This window comes from Corvus moneduloides, chromosome 2 (assembly GCF_009650955.1).
Source record: "Corvus moneduloides isolate bCorMon1 chromosome 2, bCorMon1.pri, whole genome shotgun sequence".
Lineage (NCBI taxonomy): Eukaryota > Metazoa > Chordata > Aves > Passeriformes > Corvidae > Corvus > Corvus moneduloides.
The window spans coordinates 31,703,020-31,730,386 of NC_045477.1; the positions used below are offsets into that span (position 1 = coordinate 31,703,020).

The window sequence follows — 27,367 nt, forward strand, 5'->3', positions numbered from 1 at the left end:
TTATTTCAATTTTTTTTTATTATGACAATTTACATGTCATATTTATATGAAAGAAATGACAGTAGATATTATAACAAAACCATTATGAAAGAAAAGTTACACAATTAGGCCTACAAGCTATAAAATGGCTTCAGGCCCAGCTTATACACAAAGAGTTCTGACCAGACTGTAGTGAGAGACAACGCTGAACAATTCATTAACAAAAATATTGGCACCAGCCTTAACATTTTTTCTTACTTCATTTACAAGGAATACAGTATTTAAACAGTTGTGTACTGCAATTCTAAAAACATTAGCTGTTAATAAACTGCAGTTAACCCTTTGAGCACTATGCCACCATGACTTCCATTTTAAAAAGTTTTAACGCAGCATGTTTTACATGCACGTGGTATTACCAGTGGGAGGGAAAAGACAGTGAAAGCACCACCCAATTTATGTGCAACAAGAATAACACTTCCAGTTTTTTCAAGGTATCTCCCCCCCTTCCCACACACACAGTGTGTGTCCCCTCGGTCCTTTCCCTTTGATATTGTAGCAAGTCATGATTGAAGAGAGACTGAAAAAACCAGGGTTCAGGACTCAAAAAATGCAAGGATTAAACTCTACATAAAGAGCTCAGCTTGTGGAACTTTACTGTGTTAATTCTTTAGAGAAAGAAAACAAAAGATGAGGCCAGCTGTGGAGACCATTTTTAAGGAACTCAAGGCATCTTTACAAACATACAAACAGCACACGGCAGCAAGACAAAACTGTATTTCATGTAGGCATATCTTAAATTTTAAAAGACCTATCTGGCAGAATCGATCCAGTTCTCAAAAGAATACTGGAGGGTAAGCATCCACCTGGGATGCTGAGAATCCCCGATGTTTGTCTCCTGGACAGGACGTGTGCCTGTGTGGGAACTGCCCTGCACCCAGGAATGGTAACGTGACGCGTTTGGATCAGTCACATCCATCCCCTGGGTGCAGCAGGATGGCTGTGAAACACGGGCAGGAACCAGCAACTGCACTGGCAACACAGCGGTTTAATGCCAGTTAGGGGGAGGAGCATCCTTTGAATGAATATAGGATAGGAATAAGGTACTGTACAAGATTTTAGAGTCCATATAATGAGTACAAAATGGAAAACTAAACAAGGCTTACAGCTTTATGACTTGATGTCCTTTTCTACAACTACCTCGAGTAGCAGATTAGTATCTATTAAGGACTTTTATCTGTTCTAACTAACAAACGATGCACTGGTAACGAGGTCTATAATGTGTTTTTGCAGAAGGACTTTATCCCTGTAGAATCATTTAAGTTCTGACAGACTGATCCAAATTCAGTTGTGTGGGACACAGTAAGAGGAACAAACAAGAAAGCAAACTGTGCGAACTCTGTCATCCCTAGAGACAAACATTGTCATAATATTCTACAGACTGATTCTAATTTTTTCCACATCCACATTGCACTGATGGAGGAACATTATTTATTCTCTCAAGGAAGGAGACATAAAGTACATTTTCCAGTTACTTTGAAAATCAGGATGAGAAAAGGAGGGTATCGGGATGATTCTCCTCAATGGAGACCTTCCTTTGGAAATTCAGCCTTTAAAGGGCATGTCACAAGTAGTTTCTAGGCCTGTCCAAGACCTGTCTTGCAAATGGCCTGGGTTTGCATACACACTATTCCATTCCGCTTCCCTCCATCTACTCCCCATCTCCCCTGTTATTGGAACAAGCATCCAAACAGCAGGAGCGAGTGACTCGGTCTGCACCTGGGGAACCAGTGAGACTGACTATACACAAAGTGCTGCAAAGTGCACGAAGTAAACCAGCCGAACAAACGGAGCCGCGCCGTCGCTCGGCTCTCCTCAGCAACCTTTGGGGTTGTAGGGAGCAACAGCAGATCCACTGGCAGGCACGTGTGCCCCTCTAACTGCAGTGCTGCCCCCTCGCCTGCTCCTCAGCTCAGGTGTGGGGCGCCAGCATTTGCAAGATGATAGTCAAAAACCCAAGTTGTAAGACTTGCTTTTAATTGCAGTTGAATCGGGGGGCTTTACACCACAGATTCAACTATAAAAACTTAACTACTTTAAAGAGTTTTATTCTTTCCCCCAGAAGCTCTACACAATGGTTTTTTTACGTGTTATACTAAGCAATATACATCTTTTGCAATATACAAAGTAAGTTAAATTACTCTGAAGTGTTGGGACAATTATTCCCACATTTTTGTTGTTTGGAACTATCTCAGTTAGTTACACCTAATCCAAAAGAAGAGCTTGGTAAGTGATGTGACTTTCCAAAGTGATTAGTAATCCTCAATACCCCAACTGCTGGGTGTCCAGAAATAATTTCCAACTGATAAATATTTCTGAAGCCAGAGCTCTCTGTTAGGTCTCAGACTGGGTAAAGCATCAAAAATTAGTCATAGAATTTTTCTTACATCAGATATACCAGAAAAAAAACCCCAAGTGGATAATTTCTGCCGGATTTTTTTACTTTCTGCCTTCCAACATTTTAAGTGAGATATAGCCCCTACGCTGTTAGGGAAGGGGAGGAAGATGAAACGACCAGGAAATGTGGTCTTGATCCTGCAAATCCTTACTTCAGACAATATCCTAAACGCTTCTATGGAAGGTTTAAACACTTAAGGAATTGCAAAATTCTGCTCCCTTATTTCTAGAGATTCCCACACCATATTCAACACGGATTTTTTCCCAAAGTTACGGTTTCATTTGAAGATACTTCATCTTCTACATATATTCATATATATTTAAGGATTTTATATACCCACCAAATCAGAAGCATACATGAAATGCAAATATATACCTAGGGTGCACACACTGCACATCAGAACCGTATTACAAGTCTGTGAATAGCAGTCACTGCACATGTATCAAACCAAATTTTCAAGGCCTATATAAAGCCTTTTTGAATTAGGTGATACAAATCTTTCAGACCAGTTCTGGGGGTGAGCATTACTGCCATAATTTATTTAAATCACTGTGTACGAAGTGAATTTTAAAAGCAGGTGCTGTAAAAATTCCTTGCTTACTTTTCATAAAAGAAGTTTGTGAAAATATGTGATTTGAAATCATCATTGGAAGGTTTAGACTAGAGCTTCCTACTGAAGAAAACTGAAAACCATGTTATAAGCACCTGAAAACAGAGGTATAAAAATGGACCCCCTGACAATGAAGGATTAAAATTATTTAACAGTTGCAGCATCTGGATACCAGCGTAGTTCAAATAATAGATGTGAAGAGAAATCAGAACAAGTGTACCACTACCACACAATTTTTCTTTTGTGAACATACTTTTTTTGCCCCTTGAGCTTCTTAATGTAAAGTCTCTCACCAAGAGTTCAGACACAGCAATTAGAAAACAGAAGTGAACAGAAAACAAGTCCAACTAAGTCATTAGCTCCTATAATATGGAGAGTAACGGAGACACTTAATACAACAAAATCTTTAAGGTGACACTTCAAAAATGACCTTTTTAAAAAAAGCATCTCTTGTTTCTCTTAAGTGCTGCTAGACCAGAGCAATCTTTTCATTCAAAAAATAATCAGGAAGATGCAGTGATTTCATAACGTAATTCAACATGTACAAAATGAAAGTATCAAAGAGTTGATTGTTCAGCACTGGCCTTGCTAACTAAGGGTCGTTAAATGTGATGTCATTTTCCATTTTATATCAAGAATATGCTCAGGTTTATCACTCAGCAACCAGAAGACAGCAACTGTGGTGAAACCAACCCAGTTGTTAAATCTATCTCCCCCTTCTGCTCAGATTGACACACTCCATTCATTACTGCAGAGTGGCCCTGCTTGTGTGCTTTTTGTTGCTGAGTCACAGAAGCCCCACACAGGGAAGCAAACAGCCAGCATTTATCTTGGTGGCACAAAAAAAATCCATTCCACTTGATTTATATGTTCTTCCTCCCAGCTACTTAGACTACGCATAGTTCTCCTCCCAGTCAGTTATACACAGAAGAGCTTACAGGTAAAAAAAGACAAAGCTTTTAGTGACAATCTGTGTGGAGTAAACAAGCTGAATAAATGCTCTGCATGTTCTGCCAGTAGCTGCTTGTTCTCGTTAAAAACACTGGCCTGTTGCCCCTGTTTCCCATTCAGTTTGAGCTTAAGCCCAAAGGTACACCTGAAGATCACTATTCAAAGACAACTAACTTCTGATCTCACACTGAGCACAGAAGGGCACAAGACTGTAAGGACACCAGGAAGGCATTTTCACTCTGGAATCACATATACGTACTGTAACAGCATGAACCCTGTGTGATAGCTGGCCTCTGAGAAAATGTCATCTTCCCAAACAGACTATACATTTTCCACCAAGCAGGAAGCCTTAAAAATGAGAAAAATACCAAGTTTTAAAATGGTAATACTTTCCAGAGCACTTTTTGCAGTTTTTCCTTGCACACCATTCCCACTGATCTAAGGAGGAACTCCAGATCCTGTGCGATGAAGCCATGTCAGGTACCAAGGGTGACTTCTTACAAGACAGAAAAGTTGCTTTTGAGAAGTGACCTAGAGAAAGTAAAATTTGGTAACAACTGGCCATTTTTAAAACATGACACTCCTGATGCAAGCTTCAATGCTCCTAATTTGCTTCCTGGTCTTTCCTGCTTTTACATCACTCTAACTCAGCACTCAAATTTTTTTCCTGATTAGTATATTCAGAATTCTAAATCTTTTGTATTTTCTTACATGGACAATTACCTGCCCACTATGTGTTTAGCATTTGCAGTTGACTCTACAAGCAAGAATGTTTGATCAGATACTAAAAGGCTCCCTCAGGCAGCAAAGAAAAATATGGCACTGCCAAAACAAATGAAGAACCATCAATTGCACAGTGTTGCTGTATGTGAATCAGTTTGCACTGCAAGTATTAAAAATGCTCAGCAGCTACCGCCATGGACAAGTAGAAGCCGTATGTTCTTACTGGTTCTAAACCACAAGTATATTAGAATTTAGAAGCACTACATTTATGTATCACCTAAGCAAAGAAAGCACTAGAGTAGCTTAAAACACTACACATGCTTTTAAGAACTCATTCTAAGTTTCTGTGGCTCGTCACTACCCCATTTTAATCATTTAACTGTTGTTAACACTAGTAAGGTAGGAAAACATGTAATCTTTGAGGAAATTAAATTGTCATGTAGAGAGTGACTTCTCTTTGTTTTTAATCACAAGCTTGCTTAGCACAGCAGATAATGAGCAAGTTCCATTTTTTTGCATCTTTCTGATCCTAGTTTTATAGCATGATATGTGCACTGCTAGAACCCAAACAAGTAAGTGTTATGGAGGGGTTCTGACAGACCTTGTGGAGAAAGAGGTGGGGAAACAAAACCAAGACTTTAAAGGCCAGAAGGTAGGTAAATTTTGGATCTAGGTTTTCTAGAGGTATTTAGTAAAGGCCTAATGCTGGTTTTATTACAAGAAAACAGAAGTGCTTAATGACTGACTAGTAAATACAATATAATGGAAGGGAATCAGGTGGGGCAGGAAAGGAGAACTCACTCCACAGTGGCAGCAGCAGTTTTGGTGCATCCATTGCCGGCAATGGACATAAACACCAGTCAAAAATCCAAATCTCAGAGCAAAAGGATTAATAGATGTGACCTTTTTGGATTTCAATGTTTGGCAGATCTGTTTGAGCTGTCTGTGTCCTATAACATGTACAAATGCTACAGCCTGCATCTTAATCAGAGTAAAGAGAATACTGAATGCTCTTGATGTGCCCCCATGTTGATTTGGTGGGGTTTTTATTCTTCCATTGTCTTTTTTTTCCCTTGAAAAAAGCACATATCACTTCATGCCTGCTCAAAAGTTGATGAGATGTCTTGGAGTCAAGCGTTTCTCTCAAACTCTGCCTTCTTGAAATCAGTTGGTCACATGACAGTTATTAAAATGTATTTTAAGAAAATTCTAATGGCCAAAGGCCAACAACTACATTCAAAACCTGCTAATACATCCAGGCAGATAAGTAAAACCAAAAAAAAAACCACACACAAACCCCAAACAGGAAACCTCCAAAAGGAAAACTGTTCCATTTGTTTACTTCAATTTGAAGTAGATATTAAGGGCATGAATGGACCAGTCATGGTTTATTTGAAAATCCCTCCATCCTCTGATGCACTGTCATTCTGTGGTCAATGCTGTTTGTACAAACACATTTTGTTCAGAATACTCCAACTGGTGGTGAAACTCACGTGGCCGGGCAGCGACCGCAGTGTTCTTTTGTCTGTAAAAGTTTGCAGTGTTTACAGACTTACTTGACATCCAGCTTACAGACTAACTTGACGTCAATACGTCCTCCCACTAGACACTGTGCATTGAAGGCCATCTGATGAACTGTGCATGAGATCGCTTTAGAAATTCATGGCTAGAGTGTTTCGACTGTCAAAAACTTCATTACAGTACACTTCACTGTACAAACACTTTAAAGGATGTTTATTAGGAAAGTCTGCAAGTCATAATGGATAGCAGAGTTCTTGTTTATGGTACCTTCTTGGCCTCTAATAATTCTGTTTGCCTCCAGTATTAAAATCAAACTGCTTCCATGAAGGTGATTACTAAAATGAGCTATGGTATGTTAACCTACAACTCACAAAATGCGACAGTACAGACATTAATTTTGCTTTTAACTGTCTGTTAAGTTGTAATCTAAGTTGTGAACATTTAAATATAATATATATCTCATATGAAAAAGCTAAAGCACAAGTGCTTCTGCACCACCCCCCTCCCGTCCCCCCACCCCTTGAGTCAAACCCACCCCAGTTCCGGTTTGGGCCCTGACTGATTTGGAATGCTTTCTTAGGCCACCCATTTCCACAAATTTGTATGCACTCAGGAAATATAAAGTCAAAAATATACAAATCTCTTGTTGTTATAAGGTTTTTGTGAGTGAAATTACCCAGGACCATGGACTTGGAAGGAGGAGGGGGGGTAAGAGAGGGAATTTACAGCAATTCAAAGTTCAAAACTGGTCACTTCACAGAAAGACTGCAGGACTGGTGAAATTCTTGCTTCTAGAAAGTGATACTGTAGTGGAGAATTTTCTAGGAAAAATAAAACAGCTTTTAATAACTGGCCCGCTGGTATGAGCTACCGTGGAATAAATTAGCACAAAAATGGAAGTCTTATAACTGTTCACTGTTACAGACGTAATCAACAAGGTCAGTCACTCTCAAAAGTTCATCTTCATCTTCCTCCGGCCCTACTGCTTCCTGCCCACTCCCTGTCCCGTTGGGCGCCAGGCTGGCGCTGGCTGTGCTGTCCTTGGGAGCCTGGGTCTTCTCACTTGGCTTGCCAATCAAGTTCTCAATGGTTTTCCCTGGGCTCTGTCCATTGGTGGAAGGCAAGTCCACCAGGCTGTAGTCCAAAGGGCTCTCTACTTTCCCTACGTTATCAAAGTCATCTTCGTCATCACTCTCTATCCGGTAGCAGTGCTTCTTGGGGTTGTCTTGGGGGGCTTGTGCTGCTGGCAGCTTATCTGCAGGAGCGGGGGTTTCTGTGTCGTCATTCGCGTTTTCACAGGTATCTTCCTCGTCAGTCTCGATTCGATTCAGGCGTTTGCGGACAGGCTTCCCTTCTTCCTCCTCATCCTCTCCTCCTTCCTCAGAATAGTCATCCGTACTTCGCCGACGTTTTCGAATCAATCGCTTTGACTCCTTTGTGGATTCATCATCTTCAGAGTTCTTAGATGTGTAGCTCTCTGGAAGAAGCAGTAGACTTAGAGCCATTAGCAAATCTCAGTGCAACATTTACACTTTATTTTTCACCTTTCACACTCATTAACAAGACAGCTCTCTCAGCACACACATTTCTGTCTCCTTCCCCAGGTTCCCCAACCAAGCCCAAACGCTTGCATTCTTTTTTCTTTTTAAATAAACTTCTAATGTAGCAAGTATCAACAACTTATGGATATTCTGTTTCCAAGATGAGGAGTACCAAAGGCTTTGGAAGTAGGTGTATTCTCCCCTAAAATTGGTAACTCCATGCTGTGAATAACGCAGAACTGCATTCCTCATCTCACAGTATGCACTTTATTTGTGCCCTGACAGAAACTGAGAACCCAAATAATGGCTGCTCTGTCATAAAATTCATATATCTACACACACACACAAAGCTGTACTATACCCCTGCCACGCCCAAATTATATACAACTTCTAAAGTAAAGGAACGCTGCCTGTCACCTAAAGTTTGCTGCTCTTTAATGGGAAGCTTGGTTTTATTGCCTACACACTGACAGCCTTTACACTGATCTTTGATGGTTGTGGTGAGAAGCGATGGAAACTGAAAAATCAAATGGCAAACAATTTGTTGTGTCTTTGTGATTTCCACTAGAAATCGTGAATTTTCATTTTAAAGGGTATTATTTAATGTAGGTTCAAGTTGATAGAGACTGTCAGTGTTCCTCTATTTTCAAAGTAATTACAATTCCAGTAATGCTCTTATGCATTTTATGATATACTGTGGGAACTGTGGGAGAGTGCTGGAAAGGTGCTAGATGGTGCTGATTTTAATGCATGGAAAGCCAGTACCAAAAATACCCGAGCAGATGGGATTTCATGAAGAAAAGACAGTGTCAATCAAGGAATGTTTAAAGCCACTAGTGCTGGGAAAAACAAAAGCCACCAGAGAGCGGATTCCTGAGAACAGGCTGTATTGAAGATCATGTTTTTGAGATACTACACACTTGCATCACATACTTGTTTCTCTTCACCTAGAGGATACTCTACCACTCTGTAATCTCAGGACAGCCCTTCCAAAACTGAGGCACTTGGGCTGTCAAGGATGGCTCATTTTCTGATGAAGCCTGGTATCCATCGCAACCTGCACCGCTCAGCATTTGGAAAGCCGGACCTAAGGTCTCATAAGCTGGGCACCCACAATCCAAAACAGCTCAAGTCAGTGGTTGGTTTCGTAAAAGCTAATTAGTTATACATCACAAAGCACACCAATCGCTCAGTGTGACTGGCATTACTGAGAGAGGCTTCCTCTGCACTTTGCACAGCTCCTTAAACAGGAGATAGAATGAGTCTGAACCACCAGCACAAACACAGTCAAGGCACCAGAGGCAATGCCCTTCCTCTTACATAAGACAATCTTTAGAGGCTCGTGGGATGCAGTTTTGTGACCTCTTAAGAGAAACATGGTGAAATAGTTGCATTAGTGCCAATTCTGGAATCCCAACACTCTGTGCCAGGCACAGTACATTCAGACCTGTAAGTCAGGATTAGGGGTAATGATGAATTTGAGAAGTGACTCAGTGCATCATGAAGTACCAGTGGGCTGTTTCAGAAGGAAAGAGTCTCTGAGAAACATCAAGAAACTCTAGAAAAACAAGTCTCTGAAATCTCAGAACTATATAGCTTTCCCCTCGTGCTAATGCTGACATACACCAGCTCCTGGAAATGCCAGACTGTTTATTTTACCTTCACTATCTGAAGTGGAGAGCCTGCGTTTATGAACTCTTCTCAACTCCTTCCCATATCGGACACTTTTCTGTGAGCCATCACTTTCTGAATCTTCCTTATAATTAACTTGTCTCTTCTGATTCCGTCTTGATCTTCTCCTCCTGGTTTCCAGGTAATCATCATCACTGTAATCTGTGTAATCACCACTCTCTGTATGGAACAAAACAGTGACATGCATTATTCCATCAAAGCAAAACTGCCTCACAAAAAAAATTTAGTTAAGTTTCCTAATTCAGATATTTTTCCTTACAGTGTTTTTGTTGCCTCATCTCTATTGGTGTCAAAGACATCTCTAGAACTCCTGACAGTGGAAATAACCACTTCACTTACTGAACTGGAGCTGATGGCGCATGTTACCAGTGCCTCAGGAGAGTCTGTTCTGTATTTAAAATTTAAATAAATTGTACTCTACTAGAAGACTTTAAGAACAGGTAGATGAAAAACGACTGACAAGATGAAACTCCAGGACCTGAGCTATATCGGTTAACAACAAAAATCAGTTTCCCTCAATCATGAATTTGCTTAAAACAGAAACCATACAGAAGAAACTTACCAGTAATCACAATTCTTCCTGCACCAGTCTACTGCAGCTAATGTCTTCAAAAATTAAATTTATTTACATCAGTTGAAAATAGCCTCAAATCAACTTCAGCTGCTTTTCACTGAGCTATGCCAGAACAATTATCCCAAGATACATTTCTATAAAAGTCACACACTGTTCCTAAGTTAGTGATTGACATGAGTCACAGAACAAAGTGGCATCCTCTTTACTTCCTAAAACATTAGGCAAAGAAATAGAGCAAGTCAGCAAGAACAACCAGCTTCAGAAAGAAATTCCATCTCTGGAGACTGAAAACAAAGCCACTTGCAGGGCACCTGACTTCCTTAGCTCAAAACAGGCTTAAAGCAGGATCCTGATGGACAATAATAAAGGTGAGAGAGAAATAGAAACACACAGTTAAGATTATACTTTCATATATATATAGAATTATACTGAAATCAGTTTATTTTATCACAGATGTGTGTCCACCAGGAAACAAACACTTGCTCCTGGGCATTATAGAACAGATAAGCAACCTCTTTAGATTTCTGCCAGTATCTTCATTGATAAGAGCTTATGATCAGTGCAGTGAGGCATTGAGGACAGGGAGACAACAATCACTCTAACCACTCATACAGCTGTCTTCATCTGTCCATGCATGAACCCTCCTTCTGGAAATCAGTACTCCAAAGCAACTTACTCCAACATGTTCATCATCTATATTCTACACAGACAGACAAAACATTGGAAAGATAACACACACTGCAGCAAGTTAACACTCCAGTATAGCTAGAACCTTAAATTCACAGTAAGAGTGAGAAAACATGAGTGCTCATGTATATGGTACTTTCTAGTCTGTGTCTCAAATGAGGCAAAACAAGGAGGACAGTCTTCAGAGAAAGATGCTGATCATGAAAAGGTTAAAGTATTGCAGGTACTATTCTCATACTTCAAACCGTGCCAACAGAAAATGAAATAGTTGAAGGACAAGTAGAATAAAGTGAATTATTAGGTTCTCCTGTGATGCAAGAGTCTTCATTTACTAAAGATTTTAAGGATAATTTTAGGAGAGAGAGATTCATGGTGTTATTCTTTGCCTTCAAGCCTGCCAGAAAACACAGAATGCCATACAACTGAAGTTTTCTTCCATAAAAGTGACAGAAAATGTTTCTTTCAGAATCTTTTTGATAGATGTGTTCAGAAGGTCTTCTAGTAGCTATAAAGAAGCACACTTTTGTCTCCATCCTCTTTCCTGTAATCATGTGTCAAACAGGAGAGGTGCAGAGGTAGCTGCAACTATCCACAAAGGTGGCCTCTAGAATTATAGGACAAGCATTTATTTAAATACGTAACTACCTAGAAATGCCAAGAACCTAGTGTTTAATACCAGTTTCCTGAAAAATACCAACAGCAGAACAAGTAGCAAACTGCTTTACAGCAAAGATGATATCTGATTTGACCAAAGCAAGCAAAAAAAGTTAGTGTCAGTCCTGACAGGAACTGAGACTCCCAATCTTCCTCTCTCCAGAACAAAGTACTTAAAATATCTAAGATTGCTTATACTCACCAGACTCTCTGCTTGAATTGTCCTCAGAATCTTCGTCTTCATCATCTTCAGAGTATTTTTTCTTGACTGTTTTCCTTCGTAACCGCCTGCTTTGCCTCATGGGCCTAGAGAGGTGTCGTCTGGAGATGCGGGCACAGAACTCGGAGTCACTGTCCTCGTTCGATGGTGGGTCATCTTCACTTTCATCTAGATTTTCCTCTGATATAACAAACTCATCCTGAGATCTGTTCAAAGGAAAACCCCAGACAACAGAGATAGGTATCAAAACTAAAGGAAATAGTACTTGTATTTTACAAGCAAGTGATAAGTGTTGTTTTATACAAAACAAAAAGAAGCACAAATCTTATAATGAGGGGCAAAGACCCAGAGAGAGCAACCTGCCATCACTGACATAAGGTTTCAGCTGTGTATTTGGGATATGGCTCCACAGTGCATGACATTACACAGCAGACCAGAACAGCAGGTGGATAGAAACACTCTGTCAAAAAAACCAACACTGCAGGAGGCATTAACATAGGACAGATTCTGGAGCATTCATATGGTTCACTGCAATGTAATGTCTGCATAGCAGTACCTGTGGAGGGGAAAAAACACCAACCATGTTCTAGCAAAGCTGACCTCTCCTTCACAAACCAAGAACTGTCCCCACATGATTTCTGAGAATTAGAATATCGTGTCTTAACACAAAACTATGGCTCTAATGCAAAACATGCACCTCACAACCTCATAAACTTGTAACATTCCCACAATTTCCAAGGAGACAAGGCTTTTTTAAAAACCATTGAGCACTGAAGGTACACAGTCATTTGCATTTGGCTGCTAGCCAAACCTAAATTCCAGTGTAAGATCCAGAAGGTCCTAAGCAGAGGATGGAGCTGAAAATGCATGAGTACACTTTAACAGATCAATGCACTATTAATTCTATGACATTTCCACAAGCTACACTCATTGATTGGAAATTTCCAGCACACGTAGCTCAATTATTCAGGGTGCCACTGAAATGTCCTCAGCACGGTCACAGGTGAAAAACAAAGCTCAAAATTTGCATCTATCTTGTATAGATTTTCCATACACTTAGTAAATTGACTCCAGTGATTGGTGTAAAGCTTCAAATGTTGCTGGTGAAGAGCCTACAGCCTCATGCTTGCTTTATTATGTTGCTTCATTGAGGCATAAAGTTAATCTAAAATTATCAATTTTTTTAACATCACTAACTGCCCAGACTGAATGATGAGAAATTCTGTGGAAAGTGAGTTTCAGTCAGCCAGAGCAATACTCATGTAGTTTAAAGCTTCACATGACGTGTATTTGTTTTCTACAGTATAAGCCACTTCTTTCGCTGTTTTCAAACTCTACCTCCTACAGAGCAGCAATGAAGAACTAATTTCAGAATCTGCCTGTCAAGTTCCGCATGCTCTAAATAATGAAAATTTTCCTCTTCCAATTTCTAAATGACAATCGGGCCAAAAAAAATTCCCACAGAATAGGAATTTCAACTTTTATTTTTAAAAGGAAACAAGCAGCTTCATTTTAGCTACATTTTTGTTAAGGATTTCTGCTGGACAGTCACATTAGCCAGAGAACTGAGCCCACCTGGCTCCTTCACCAACAAAAGCCTGTAGTGAGGCCTCAAACATCCCAGTAACATTTCCAGAATGTGTTATGCTTAAAATTTAATTGGATGATGTCAGCACATGGATCCAGAGTGCAGTTTTTCCAGTACAATGATGCTCCCCTAGGTAAGGAGGACCTCATGGTAGGGGGTTTGGAACTGGGTGATCTTTAAGGTCCCTTTCAACCCAAATCATTCTATCATTCTGTGACTTTTACTGGCACTGTGTAGTGCCATCCCAGCACTGGGAACATGCTCCTGATGATCATTTCAGGGGCACTGCAGAGTCACAGAAGCCTGTAGAGGTCAGTGATTTGTGGTGGAAGTTAAATTGCAGACCTACCCATCACTGATCTTGAATTCATCCTCACTCTCCTCTTCATCCATGTTACTGTCACTATCCAAGTCATTTAGTCGCCGTCGTTTCTTGCGTCGTGCTGCAGCAGCCCTTTGTGGTCGCTTGTTTTCCTTCCTTTCTTCCTCTAGGATTGTGGAAATGTCTTTTCCACGGTGACCTGTGATATTTGACATGTCTTTGCCTCTGCCAATGCCTGAATTCAGAGACAGAAAGGGGAATCAATAGCAAGTTTATTTTCTTGCTTAACTTTCCACAGATCTTGCATGTGCTTAACTTCAGTTTATTTTCTGTAAAGCAGAATATTTTTTTGTCAAGCAAGACTCTGTCCAGAGTCTTGCTCCTGACACACACAGCCCAGCTGTGGTCGCTTGGAAATACTGTGGTCCATGCAGAAGGTCATGGTTAAGTGTCAGCACTCTGATGCTCAACCCCAACCCACATTATTACCCCACCAATGCCTTTTGAGAGGGCAATTATCAAAAAATATACTTTTTTTGTAATGCTGAATACCCTTCTTGGGAGATTAAGTGTTTGAGTAGCTGTTTGGCCAGGAAGTAGAGTTTTTGAAAAGTTGCTTCAGTGTTGAGACTTGGTTATGTTTACTGTAGTGGACCTTGTGTTACACACCCACAGACACACGATTTTCAGATTGTCTGCCTACATCCATGAGCTTCTGAATCTGGTGAGTGCATGGAAATGCCACAGGCCAAACAACTGAGGGACAATACTTCATGGCTGTTTTCTCCAGGCAAGCGAAGGTGATACAGAAGCACAAATCCACCTCCATCCCTCAGACAGTGCGGAAGATCTCTTTTGCCTTAACAGGCAACAAAGAACAGAATTTCACTTTACTCACATTCAGCTGAGAAGTGCTTATAGAGCTGGATGAATATTAAGAAAATTTGGTACACACAGGCTTCAGAGGGTCCAGTTGCAGAGCAATTTGTGAGCCCTCTTTTTACAGGGGACAAATGTCAAGAGCACTGCTGCCACTCCAATCTCAAATCCAAAATTTACTCATTACATATATAAAAACCCGTACAGGCTGAATTTAACTATCAACTTTTACTAATTTTCTGACACCTTTTGCCAGCTTGGGATGACCATTCCTAAGGGAAATTTACTTCATGTCCAAAAATACAGCAGTAAAAAAAACCCTGGCAAACTTCAAAGTTTAAAGGGAGAGGATTATATTTGTTGCTTCTCCTATCAAAATAAATTTGGTCTCCATCTTCTTATCACCATTGCAATGGAAAACAAGTAACATCAGAAACATACCTCCTCCATCAGCCTCCTTGATATCATCTTCAATTGCCTCATCAATTGCCTCATCAAATTCATCAAACCTAAAAATAACAGCTTTCATTTACCACTTTGAAGTGAACCTTAATTAAATCGTTATGAAAACACACCTCAAAATCTGAAGAAGTTACACTGCACAGACAGTGGGCTGGATACATAATAAACTAAAATAATGGGCCAGATTTTTAAAAAATGGCTATTTTATTATCAAAGTTGTGTTTCTTATTTCTATTTGCTTGCAAATTATTTACCACTGCCTCTCTTACTATTGAGTTATATGAACAGAAATCCCCTTCCATTTTACACAACATGCCTGTGAATTTAACAATATATAATCTGAAACTTCTTTAAAATAGTTTCAGTGGCATTTTCACACAAAGTATTCATCACTTTTTCCACTTTTATTAGATGACATTAGCTCTACCAACCTTCAAAACAGCCTGAGAATCATCTATTAAACTCAATGTAAAATTCTTTATTCTGTCTTTATTCTGATTTCATATAGCTGCTTTCTACTCTTAAAGCTCATGATACTTTATGGATCTGCAACATTCTAAGCTGAACAGATAAAATAAAACACAAAGTACAAAGTTCCTTGTAAATCTACATAAGTAAGTTGTAATGCAATGTTACCGAATAGGATAACTGAATAGGACAAACAAAAGCAAAGTATTTGAGTGTGTTTGTCCTGCAACAGCTTTTCTAAAACTGCATCAACCTCTGCACCCTGAGTAACTCATTTAAGGAGAACAGCAAACTGAAGAGATCCAATCCTTTCAACACAGATGACCTCAGTTTGTTTCTTCAGTTATGAATTCCAATTCCATAGAAAAGGATTGTTACCTGTTCCAACAAAGAGAGGCCTTGAGCTCCGACATGCAAAGGTACAAATTTTATTAACTATATAGAAAAGATATTTTATTTAGATGTAAATTTTTCTTCTTGTTTTTCAAAAAGTTAATTTTTTGCATTTTTTCAGATACAGACAACTAACAATTGGACAATACATTCATTAAAGATTCCATTTCTCAGTCATGAAAGAGAGATTACAGTTATATTTACCTTGGCCCTCCATAGGAACCTCCAGCAGTCTAATAGTTTACTCTGTATTCCAATAGTAAGCATAAAACACTTTCTCCTTTAAAAGTAAGGTGAAGAACTTCTGATATCTTTATATTCTTTAAGAACAACTGCATACCATGCTCAAGGCAGCTCTACCCAGTGAGGAAATAACTTGGAAGTTATTCCATTAGTAAGATTAGTTCCATATTACTCAAACACTGTTTTCCCTCCACATAGCTAAAAAAATCCCCTCTTTAAAATGTGAGAAATCACTTAATGCTTTCAAAACTGCTGCTACCAAATAACCTGAGCTCAGCCATGAGCTGACAGCTGCTTGTCCATTAGGTGTAATGGAACATAATTTCTTCTGCTGCTGCTTTATTCATGATACAGGTTTTTGCTAACTTGCTCACGAGAGGACTCAACAGATGACTCAGGTGATACAAAGGGATTACAGATCTTTTAGAGAACCAGGATGCTCCACAATACAGATCTGTTTCAAACTGGAATAAGACCTTTAGCATTTATTTTCCCCTGCTGTCACAACTCTCAGTGATATCAGTGGAATTTCACTGCAGACATATAAGTCTAACACACTGATACATGTAATATTTTTCTAAGCTCAAACTTATGTGCATGATGTAGTCTGTAAGAAAGATTATCACTTTTGATCAGAAGACTGATTCTTCTGGAACATTACTTTCAATAAAAATGTACTGGTTTTGCACAACATGGGTCCTGCTGAAGTTGTGCCACACACCCTACAGGCAAGGGTTTTTTTTCCCCGTGGTCAGATGCTGCCTGACCTATTATTAATGTAATAGCAGATCTATGTAATCTTGCCTGTAGCATAACACTCCTTACAGGAATACTTAATTTCCCAAAGCAGCAGTGGCATTTTCATTAGTGCGACTTCTGCCGAAAAAGTCATCAAAGTCCAACAGCTAAGCAAGGTCAGACTGAGTGTTCTGACCAGGCTGGAAAACCCAGCCTATACAAACACGATGCCTCTCCTCAGCAGCAAAACCAGGCTGACTTTAAACTCAATGATGGTATTATTGCAAGGTTTGCTGTTCTAATACTGGAGTGTTCTGATTTTTGATTATAAAGGTCTACATAAAGCAACTACTGGAAAGGTAGGGGGTTTTTTTAACATTCCTAATGCATCTTGGTCAAACCCCCACAATCTCTCAGGCAACCACATTCTTTTCTAATCCCAAAGGCATTCTACTTGCCTAGTGGACTGAAGATGACACAGTGTCACAAGGTATTATTTAGAAAGCAGTTTATAGAAACAACTTGGTAATACACTGAGAACAAAAGTTATTATTAAGATTATGCTGAATTTTGGAAACCTTAGTGACCTATTCTACTTTCAGAATGCTCAATATCAAAATATCAAATATCTTGGCACTTTCATTTACTAATAGCATTTTTGTCACAATTTCTCTAAAGAGTTACAGATTTCTCTAAAGAGGTACATTTTTAGATGTACTGTGTGATAATTACATTTTAACTTTCATGCCCCTTTCATGTAAGGGAGGTCTAAAGCAGGGAGGGGGAAGAGAGCAAGGAATTGAAGGCCTTTAGACACAAGCAGAAGTTTCCCTTGCAAAAAGGAGAGGTTTGATTCACCTGCTTTAACTCACTTCAGAAACTGCAGTAGTACCAAAACCTTCTCAACTATTCCTGAACAAGACACCAGATACCTTTTCATTTTTTTAATGCATCACCCCTTTACTGTACCACCTCATGCTCTCACAACCACCAAGCATAACCAGTATTCAGAGGAAAGAACAAAGACAGTTTAGTTGAGCTTCTCTTTTAAATGTAGGAGTTCACATGAGAATTGGTGGAATGATTCAGAAAGAAAACAACAGTATGACTTTTGCTGTACAAGCTATTTAAACAAGCTGCTTACCTGTAGCTTATGCACTTTCGGGTTCTGGTAGATCTCCTTTCGAGTTTTGATTTGGGCTTTTTGGAATCTTTCTTCTTTTCTTCCTGGCCTTCAGGTATTTCTGGCTCCTGTTCAGATCAGACAGAAGTGTCAAAAAGCTTTATCTTCTCTCTCCCTTCGCAGTCATTATGACTGAACTCATGTGATACAGATTATTCATTCTGTCTAGAAAGCTCATGTGCCCAACACAGCACATTTGAACTTGTAATATAGTGACTTATTACAGCAGTTCAGGTGAATTTGCACATTTTTCTCTTACTGGCTACATAACTTTCCAAACACAGAGTTTAAGGGTTTAGGCTATTGGATCATTGTGTTTATACTGCAATGCTGAGATCACGCCTCGGATGATACTCCCAGGACTAGTAAATGAACAAACTGTGGCCACCACTTCTACATAGTGAGCACAGGGATAGCTTTACACAGTGCAGTTTTAATAAAGTTTCATGCAGGTTAGTTTTACTATATTGTTTGCAAGTTATTAATTTAAAAGCAACATAATCTGCCCCCAGGCTGCATTTTTCAAATATTTGCTCTCAGCCATCAACTCTTTTGCAAGTTTTTAAAATCTGTTATCGTTCTTCTGTTATTCAGAGACAGGGAGGAAAAGCTGGCCTTGTTACAGCCAGGCAGAGTGGAAAGTCTATGTTTAAAATGAGCAAAAGTTCCCATTTTAAGCTGCAAAGAACAGATTGTACAATTCCAGATGAAAGCATTTGCCTAAGACTTCAAGAGACTTGCTTTAGAATGTATTTAAGTGAGAAGAGGCTGTTCTTCATGTGAATCAAAGCATTTTTCCTCTTTTCCCAAGGGAAACCATAAAAAAGCATCTGTTAATGAAACACTGAATGTTTACAGTTTTTAATCACATGACCTTAACATCCCCTCATTGAAGGCAAATGCTATGCTGCTAAAAGATACTACATATTCCCCTCTGAATCATAAGCCAGAAACATTTGTTTCCATCAGTTCCAAAGGAAAGCCTTGACAATTAGCTCAGACCTAGATAACTGCACAGCAAACACCGGAGTTAAGTAACTGAATCCCACCTTTATAAACTACTGAATATTGGAGCACTCAATGCAAAACCCAACTGTAATGGGCAGGGAGGTGGTTCTGCAATCTCTCACTGGGAGAGGACTCTGTGTGGCATCGGGTGGCTCTAGTAAACACCATAAAGCTCCCTTGGCTTCTCTGCTATATTCTGTCTAAAATGAAGGGTCTAGAATTATTTCTGATCTGCATATAGATCGATTTTTCTTTCCAAGATGCTACTACCACCTCTGACAGAGCACTGAGGAACTTCCTCCCTGAGAAGTTTGGAAAATAAAACAATAATACCACGTAGAAACAGTAGCTTACCTGAGGTGGAATGATGTTCTCAATACTGATGCCCACATACACCAATCGCTCTTTTCTTGAGGAGAGAAAGAAAATGAAAATAAGCTTACAGAAAGCCTGCAGGTATCTAAAATAATGCTGTAATTAGCACCATTTGAAGCTCTTACTATCATTAGGCAGAAACATCCCAAGAGGATGTTCCAAATGAAAACAGTTACTGAAGTTGGGATTATGTGCTAATTCTCATGTGATTACATTTTCCTGCATGTATAATGTAAGATATAGCCAAAGAGTTCTGATAATTAACAGTACTCGAAGACTGTGGGCACCACAGAAATTACTGAATTTGGGGTGTAAAAAGTAAAAACCGACTGAAAAATATTAATGCTGTGATGAAGACTGTGTTGTCAGATCCATAACTACCACCAATCGTGAAGGCGATGAAAGAAAATGGGAATTCAAAATCACACTGAACTGGAAAAAATACATAAAGATAGGATGCAATCCAAAATGGATAAATGCCAGATCTTAGACCCAAGCAGGAACAACCAACTCTAAACACCAGGGGAAAAATAACTGCCTACAGAGCAATTCTTTGCCAGAGAAGAACAGCCTGAGCAAAGATCAGCAGAGCCAAACTGCTGCACAAAGAACTATGATGACAGATGGATGTGCAAATACGAAAACAGCTGACAGGACACCTGAAGGACACCTGCCATGGCAGTCAGCCCTGTTCACACCTGGCTGGAGTACTTAAAGCCATCTGGGCACCACACATTCTCCAAGAAAGATGTGATCCAGCTGAAGAGTTCAGAGCTAGCCAGTGGGAGTTACTGGAGGGCAGCACACATGCTCTGTACAGAACGACTAAAAAAATAGGATAGATTGGTGTAGAGAACACTTGACCAAAGATGGGAGAGAGAGAAGTACTCAAATACAGCAAAGACTCTTGTAAGGAGAAGCAGGCTGTCCTCCTTGTGCACAGCATGTTACAGGATTAAATCTTCGTAAGCAAAATTCAGTTTAGACAACTCTGGCTCCTGAAGGACACAAGTCTCCTCTAAGCCTTGTTGTATCTGTCAGTCTCAACTAGACATGGATTTCCTAACACTTCAGAAACAGGATGCTGATCTCCATGGTGCTGAACTGAGCTTTCAAAAAAGCAGTGTCTCAGGAAGAATAGCCAAGTACTAATGCAGACCAGGGTGGGTAACCAAATTCCCATCACCATAAGTCCCTACTAGCCTTTTTCTAAGAAAAAAAGGGGTAATTGAAACAAATTAAGAGCGCAATGAAAGTTGGTGGCATTTACTGGTGTCTGGAAGGACTCAGGATTTTTGAACTGAAGTGTCTCCATCAATCAGAATCAGTTTACTGAAGTTACAGGGAGTGCTCGCATGAGCATGTCACACTACACTTGAGTTGCAACAGGATGCATTATGCACATAACTGCACAAATGCCCAAGACACATATTAATTTTAGATATGTTTACTTCATTGTGTTACGTTTTGCAAATACAGGCATCTGTGTGTAAAAATTTTGTTTCCAGTACTCTCATTAAGTTCTAAAGAATCTAAGGAAATTTGGAAAGTCTTCTGAGTAGCCTTCTGCACTATTACATTCTAGCATAATATTCTTTCCTTAAAATGAACAAGCACAGTTCCTAAAGTAATACTTACAAAGAGTAAAAATGGATTTTAGGTTGTTTTACAGCTAAAAAGACCCTGGACTTTGACAACTTGGTATCAATATGCCTACTGAAGTGACTGGCTGTCTATAAAAGGAATGTAAATGCTTCTAAGTGATAGATAAAAAGAAATCCTCATCCACCTGGGCACCATGAGATTGGTTAGATGAGGAGGAAGAAGGCTGTGCAAAATTACTTTGCTCTTGAAAATGAATTAAAATAACATTTTAAGGCAAGGAATACAATTGCTGAAATGAGAAAGGAACTAGAAGTGCAAACGTTTTAGTATTCAGCAAGTGTCTTGGATGGTTTACTCAACTTCTCATTTCTTGTAATGCAAAACATCAAGAGACAGAAGAAAAATTCATCTGTTTTTAAACGTGATCAGCAAGGTTTTCCAGTTCTGCTGTTCTTCTCCCTGGCTTGAGTATACACTGCTTAAGAATGCAGCAAATGGAACAAGGCTGAGGGTAAAGGTCTTGAAAGGAAATGCAAAATTTTATCAAATGAATTCCTTATTCCTTTTGTGGCAGACAGGAGCTCAAGACTTTAGCCAAGAGTTTGAACATTTGAACCAAGCCATCTCAGAGGGCAGCAGCAGATAAGCACTGACTGGTTATAAAGTCAATATAAAAAATTATAAATTCAAGCAAATATTTTGTATCAATTAAGCGGCTGCAAGAGTTTCTACAGGGAAGTTATGAAAGTGTGCATGAAAGCAAGTACTCCACCTGGTTTGGCCAGGGAGAATTAGACAAGTAGTTCCTAGACAGATTTTCAATTAAGAAGTCTGAGAGTATCTAACATGGATTAAAAGGGGGATCCTAAAAAGCTTTAATCCCTCCAGCTGGTGGTAGGACATGATTATAGAAGTTAGTCTGTACATGAGAAACCTGAAATTCAGCCAGGTTGTTGTGGTAGCACCTTGGATTCATGAAGAGAAAAAGGGGGGGAAAAAGGTATGACTTCATCCATGTATTTGTAAGTCAACATGAAAGCTGAAGGTTTCATTTAAAAAACCAGTGACGTAACAGTTGGGATGCGCAAGCACACGGCTGAGCAGCTGAATCAGCCTCAGTCATTCCTGAGAGCTGGAAAGAGCACAACAATATCACTACTTCAAAAAGCATGATAGTAACACTGGTTCAAAGAACTTGTTAGGTAGACAGATCCACAATGACAGAGTTCGATCTCTTCTCTTTGCAAAAAAGACAGACACCAGCCATATACTAAGTTTTCAGAAACACTACATTCAAGTATGTCTGTGCCCCAAACAACCAACCTGCTTTAACTTATACACTGAGCTGTAATAAGGACTATCATTTTCTCTGGCATTATAATTCTTCAGCCTTTTTACCTTACTGTTTGCTACAATACACTATTAAGTTGGAAGACTTCAATATTTGACTATTGTATTTTGAAGTCTATTGTAACTCAAGCTTATTTCTAAGAAAAAACATTAAAAATAACTAAATAAAAACCTCCATTTTATGACATACAATATAAAGCATTAAGTTCATTTGGTATGAGGATCAAATTGCAAAACAGTTATTAAACATCTGTTTCAGACACTGAAAACTGCTATGGTATCAATTGTATCTTCTCCTGTTGCTCTCAGAAGATTGTGTTTTTATGCAACACTGGTGATTTCAAGAAAGCAAGACAGACTGGCAAAAGCTTGCATGCCATGTAATGTTTGCCAGCAGAATAATTACCAAAGTAGGTCCGAAAATACTGTTCACTAGTAATGAGCACTCCCACCACAAAGCAAAGCAGCAGAGTTCCTGTGTGTCCCGTACTCCTGCACAGATGGAGGCTGTGTATATGCTGAGCTCACTCATAAAAATAGCTGATAGTTTCACTCCCAAAGCTACAAATTCAGCAGAATTGGCAATGGGTAATTTCACCACAGTATGATGTAGATACACTCTGAGCAGAAGTAGTGACATCAGGAACAGTTGGTACTTGATCTGTCACTATCATTGTTGCTGCTGCAACAGCAATAACAAACAGATTTGAAGAAAGCTGAAAGCACACACAGATTGTGCTCTGATCTTCCCAGCACTGACTCGCTACATCTCAATACTATAGTCCCTGCCACAAATACAAGCCTGCACAATTACTTTCTTTAAAAGGGTGTCACCTTCTGGTGAAATTTGCCTTTTAAGATAAAATTCATGAAAAATTTTGTTTAATAATGCATACAGATGTTATTAAATTCTGCAAAGTAATCAATATATGTCCTAAAAGATATAAATTATGCAGACTGTGTTTCATGTCCCTCATTCTCAGGTGTGAAAACTGCCAATAGAATGTTCGAACTATTAAGACTGTTGTTCCTAAATGCAGTAAATCTATTTGCATTTAGCCTTTGGTAATGGCAGGGGTGGACAGTTGGTCAGAGCAGGGTGATAATAATGCCAAGGTTGTGGATTCAATCCCTGCCTGGGCCATTCACTGAAGAGTTGAACTCGATCCTTGTGGGTCCCTTCCAATTCAGAATATTCTGTGATTCTGTGAAACTTCACTGACCCACTGCCCTACACCAATTGCTGCATAATCTTGTACATTTGACAGAGTTTAATAGACTCTAAAGCAACAACACTCAAATCCCACAATAATCTGGATGACTTTTGGAGCAAAGTCAAGACTTAACCTTGCTTACAGCAGGAAGTCTACACATGACTGACAGTATTACTGAAGTATTCCTGAACACAAGAAGCTGAACCAGTGCTGGAAACCCTTTAACTACTGGTATAAGAAAGTCAAATTTGTGTTCAGGCACTTTAACTAAAGTTCAGTACATATGTATTTGCTTATCTTTTCCAATTATTGGACTTTTTCTCCCTTCTTGCAAGCTGTCCCAGCACTGAGCCAGCAATAATTGGTGGGAAGTCAAAACTGGTCTAACCAATTCCTAGTCTCATCTATGCTTTTCTCCCCAGTCCCCGGTTATTTTAATGCTTGCTCAGTTATTACCACCCCCTGCACAGCACTGCTGTGAGTGCATCCAAACAACAGTACCTGCGTTCTGCACGCTCCTTCTTTTTTAAGACAACATCCAGATCTTGTAATTGTTCCTCTAATTTCTCACAGAGTAATTTCTAAAGGAAGGAAACACAGTATTAGTCTATTTCATAACTAGCTATTTTCACATTGAACTACATTCAGACTCTTCATTCACTCTGTCTGTATTTGCCTGGAAGAAGCCTTGCTACACTGGAGGCTTCTCTTCAATGAACAAGGCTTCACAATAAAACCTGTCTTTTTAAAACATGAGCTGCACCATCAGGTCAAGGTTGGATGAGGCTTTGAGCAACCTGGTCTAATGGAAGGTGTCCCTGCCCATGGCAAAGGAGGTTGGAACTCTGTGAGTTCAGTGGACAGTACAGCAAAAAGCAGAGATACACTTTAGGATCATTTTCTTACCAAATACTCAAGGAGCTGTATGTAAAAATGACTTCCAATGGACAAATTCTGCCTTATTCCATGTTAATGCTCTCATTATACTATTTCCAAGGATGATCTTCACCCTTTCAACATCTGTCATTTTTCACATTGACAAGTACTTTAACAGCAACAGAACAAGGATATGGTCTAACTACAAGTGTAAAGAAAACATTCTAACATATTCAAAATCATCACTACTTAAAAACACTCCTCAGAATACAACTAAAAATCAACACCAAACAGACTCATCTCACATCATGCCCAATGTCACTAGCTTATTGTAGGGCAACAGCCCTTTTGGCACAGAATTTCTCTAAAACCAAGGAAGGGGTTTGGGATCAAGCAGATTATTCTGAAAATGTGTATAAATTATTTCCCATTAATTTAACAAGAGCAGCATCACACACTTCCTGCTTATCCTCCCAAGTACCAACTCTGCTTCTAACCTTGAAAAAAGGGTTCATACTTGTCTATTACTTGAACAGAACAACCCTGGCTTTCCCAGCAGAGACAAACTATACCCTGAGCTTCATCAGTACAGCAGCTTTCTCTAACCAGCTTCTGAGCAAACATCTCTGAAGAAGGAATAGCACTTCAGAAACAGCTGCTTGCTCTGGCCACTGATCCATCCCTTGTTGCCTACTGCTTCCGCCTCCAGGATGATAACTTAAATGTTTCTTTTGGGAAAAATTAAGACATATCTTTAATACTATACTAGTGTTGAGGTGATTTAATCAGAGAAGGGAGATGCTCAGTGTGACTGGAGATTCCCATCTACAAGTCAGCAACACACAGTCACTCATCACTAGCAGAAGAAAGAAAGAGAAAACCACATCACAAACTCAGTTTTACTAACAGAAAGGAGAGAAGATCAGCAGTCCTACCATTCATCACAGTCTATTTGTTAACAGATGAAAAAGATTATAGAAAGAACTTGTTAAAGTCCCAGCCAATCTCCACAACCACAAGGAAAGCTGCAAAGAAGAGTGAAGTCACACAGGAACCATACATGCTGGCAAGGCGGGCAGAACCACTCTCCATCAGGGATGATCATCAGTGGAGGGCGAAGGCAGGCTGTGTGGTAGCCGCTGTCACAAGAGTCACACAACAAAATCTGTGCAAACAAAACATGTCATGAATATCTTTTGGCACTCACAACATGTAACAAGCTCCAGAACTATTTCCCCAGCCAATGCAGAAGCATTTGGACTGTGCCAAAAAAACCCCAAAAATCCTGTACCACTTATCCTGTAGCAGGATTTCTATGGAAAAGTTTATTTATCACAGTTTTCCATGCTAACTCCAGATTTCCCCTTACTGTATCTTCTCAGTACTTAGTGCTACTGGACTATGTAGACTATGTGCCCTTAGTGTAGAATCTGGTAATGCTTTCCAGACCCTAGACTAAGTGGAAAACTCCATCTGACCAAGATGTGGTATGACCTGTTTTCCCTGTACACTCTTATGCAGGAAACCTGGCCTATTTCCTTAGTCAGGATAATTTTATGACCTGGGCAGTAGGGACAAAGTCTGGCAGGCTTGCAGGACAGCCGGAATTAGGCAACTACTAAAAGTTCATCCTTAGTTGGGTAAAATTTGAGATATCCCTTGCCATAAAACTTGAGGAACAAAGCTGGCATAACCTGTGTGTATATCTACTGAAATGTTTATCTCTAACATCCTAAAGGTCAAACTTTCTCTCAGCTATGCCAGGATATCTGTCAAACAGCCAAGAGCGGGCTTATTTTGTGGATTTGTATCAGGACTGCACATGATGATTTCCCAGATAAACAGAGGAATTCATGATGCTATCTACCACAAATAAATGAGAACCATGAGAAACAGCAAAATCATGTTGTGCTGTGTCTGGGATTTCACTGTACTCAGTCCTCGGGGTGAGATGCAGCTACATCTAATGAAGATGACTATGCAGCTGTAGCTATGTCATAAGATATTGGAAAGCAGGTATCACACTGCTGGGAATCTTTTTAATGTTGTTTCCTCTGCATTCGTTGCAACTGCAGGCACAATCTCAAAGCCTCACACAGATTAGTTCTCAATGGGCTAAGGTGAGTTATACCTCATAAAACATGGTATTTTTGTTTTGGCAAACAGGAAAAATAACTTCCTTCCCTCCTTATCAAAGGCAACTCACCTACTCTCATGAGTTTACCACCTAAAACGTAGAAGATACCCTCCTACGTATGGCCACCCTGAAGGATGATGTGCCTTCAGCACCATCAAAGTCAATCCACCAAATCTGACACAACAATCCACAGAGGCTTTCCCCAAAATCCTACCAGCTCAGGATGATTGGGAAGGCCACACTTCTTGCACGGCTCATCATCATCAGCAGGTGGAGCTTCTTCTTCCTCCTCTTCCTCCTCTTCTTCCTCCTCCTCAGAGTTTTTTTCACTCTCAGAGTCCTCAGTCTCCTCATTACTTGAGTATTTCCACCTGCCACGTGTCCGTGTACCCGTCCACCGAACTTTGCTTCTCTATGAGACACCATTTAAAGAAAAAACACAAAGGAAGCTCACAGTTCTTCCTAGATCTTAAAAAAAATATTTGTCTCCAGAGTAAAGTGATTCATTTCAGTCAGAACAGCTGCAGTAAATTTGCAGCAGAGCATTTCAATGAATATATTGTCTTAAGATCCTTAAAATGCAGCAAGATAAAGGGAGAAAACATTGCATCTATGTGCAGAAAGAAACTTTCAAATAAGATTTAAAAGTAAGAAGACAAATTTTTTCACTCAGCCCCTTTTTTTCTACTTTGGCAAGGCAAACTTCATAGTGAACACGGTAATTCCACATTTCAACTTTCTGACTTTTTCATGATAATTTGCCTCAACCCAAAGAGATTTTTTTTTTCTCCCACCTACCCCCCCCCCCCCCAAAGAGTTTATGCATTTTATTTTACTTTAGAAAATGTGTTTGTTTCTGAAAAAAGATCATTGCACCTTTTAAGTGCATAACTTCTGTCCAGGTCTTTTTTCACATTTA

General features: G+C 39.6%; 1 protein-coding gene across 1 annotated transcript in view; it reads right to left on the reverse strand.

Moving 5' to 3' along the window:
• RSF1 (remodeling and spacing factor 1) overlaps positions 1-27,367 on the reverse strand; it is a 67,131-nt gene continuing 39,764 nt past the window's right edge. Inside the window, exons 7-16 of the mRNA XM_032098994.1 lie at positions 26,663-26,860; positions 25,372-25,476; positions 23,937-24,016; positions 19,246-19,300; positions 17,845-17,951; positions 14,838-14,905; positions 13,545-13,752; positions 11,590-11,813; positions 9,440-9,631; positions 1-7,716 (exon numbers count right to left, since the gene is read on the reverse strand). Coding sequence (XP_031954885.1) covers positions 7,142-7,716; positions 9,440-9,631; positions 11,590-11,813; positions 13,545-13,752; positions 14,838-14,905; positions 17,845-17,951; positions 19,246-19,300; positions 23,937-24,016; positions 25,372-25,476; positions 26,663-26,860 — 1,812 coding nt within the window. The 3' untranslated portion in view covers positions 1-7,141. The remainder of the gene's footprint in view (positions 7,717-9,439; positions 9,632-11,589; positions 11,814-13,544; positions 13,753-14,837; positions 14,906-17,844; positions 17,952-19,245; positions 19,301-23,936; positions 24,017-25,371; positions 25,477-26,662; positions 26,861-27,367) is intronic.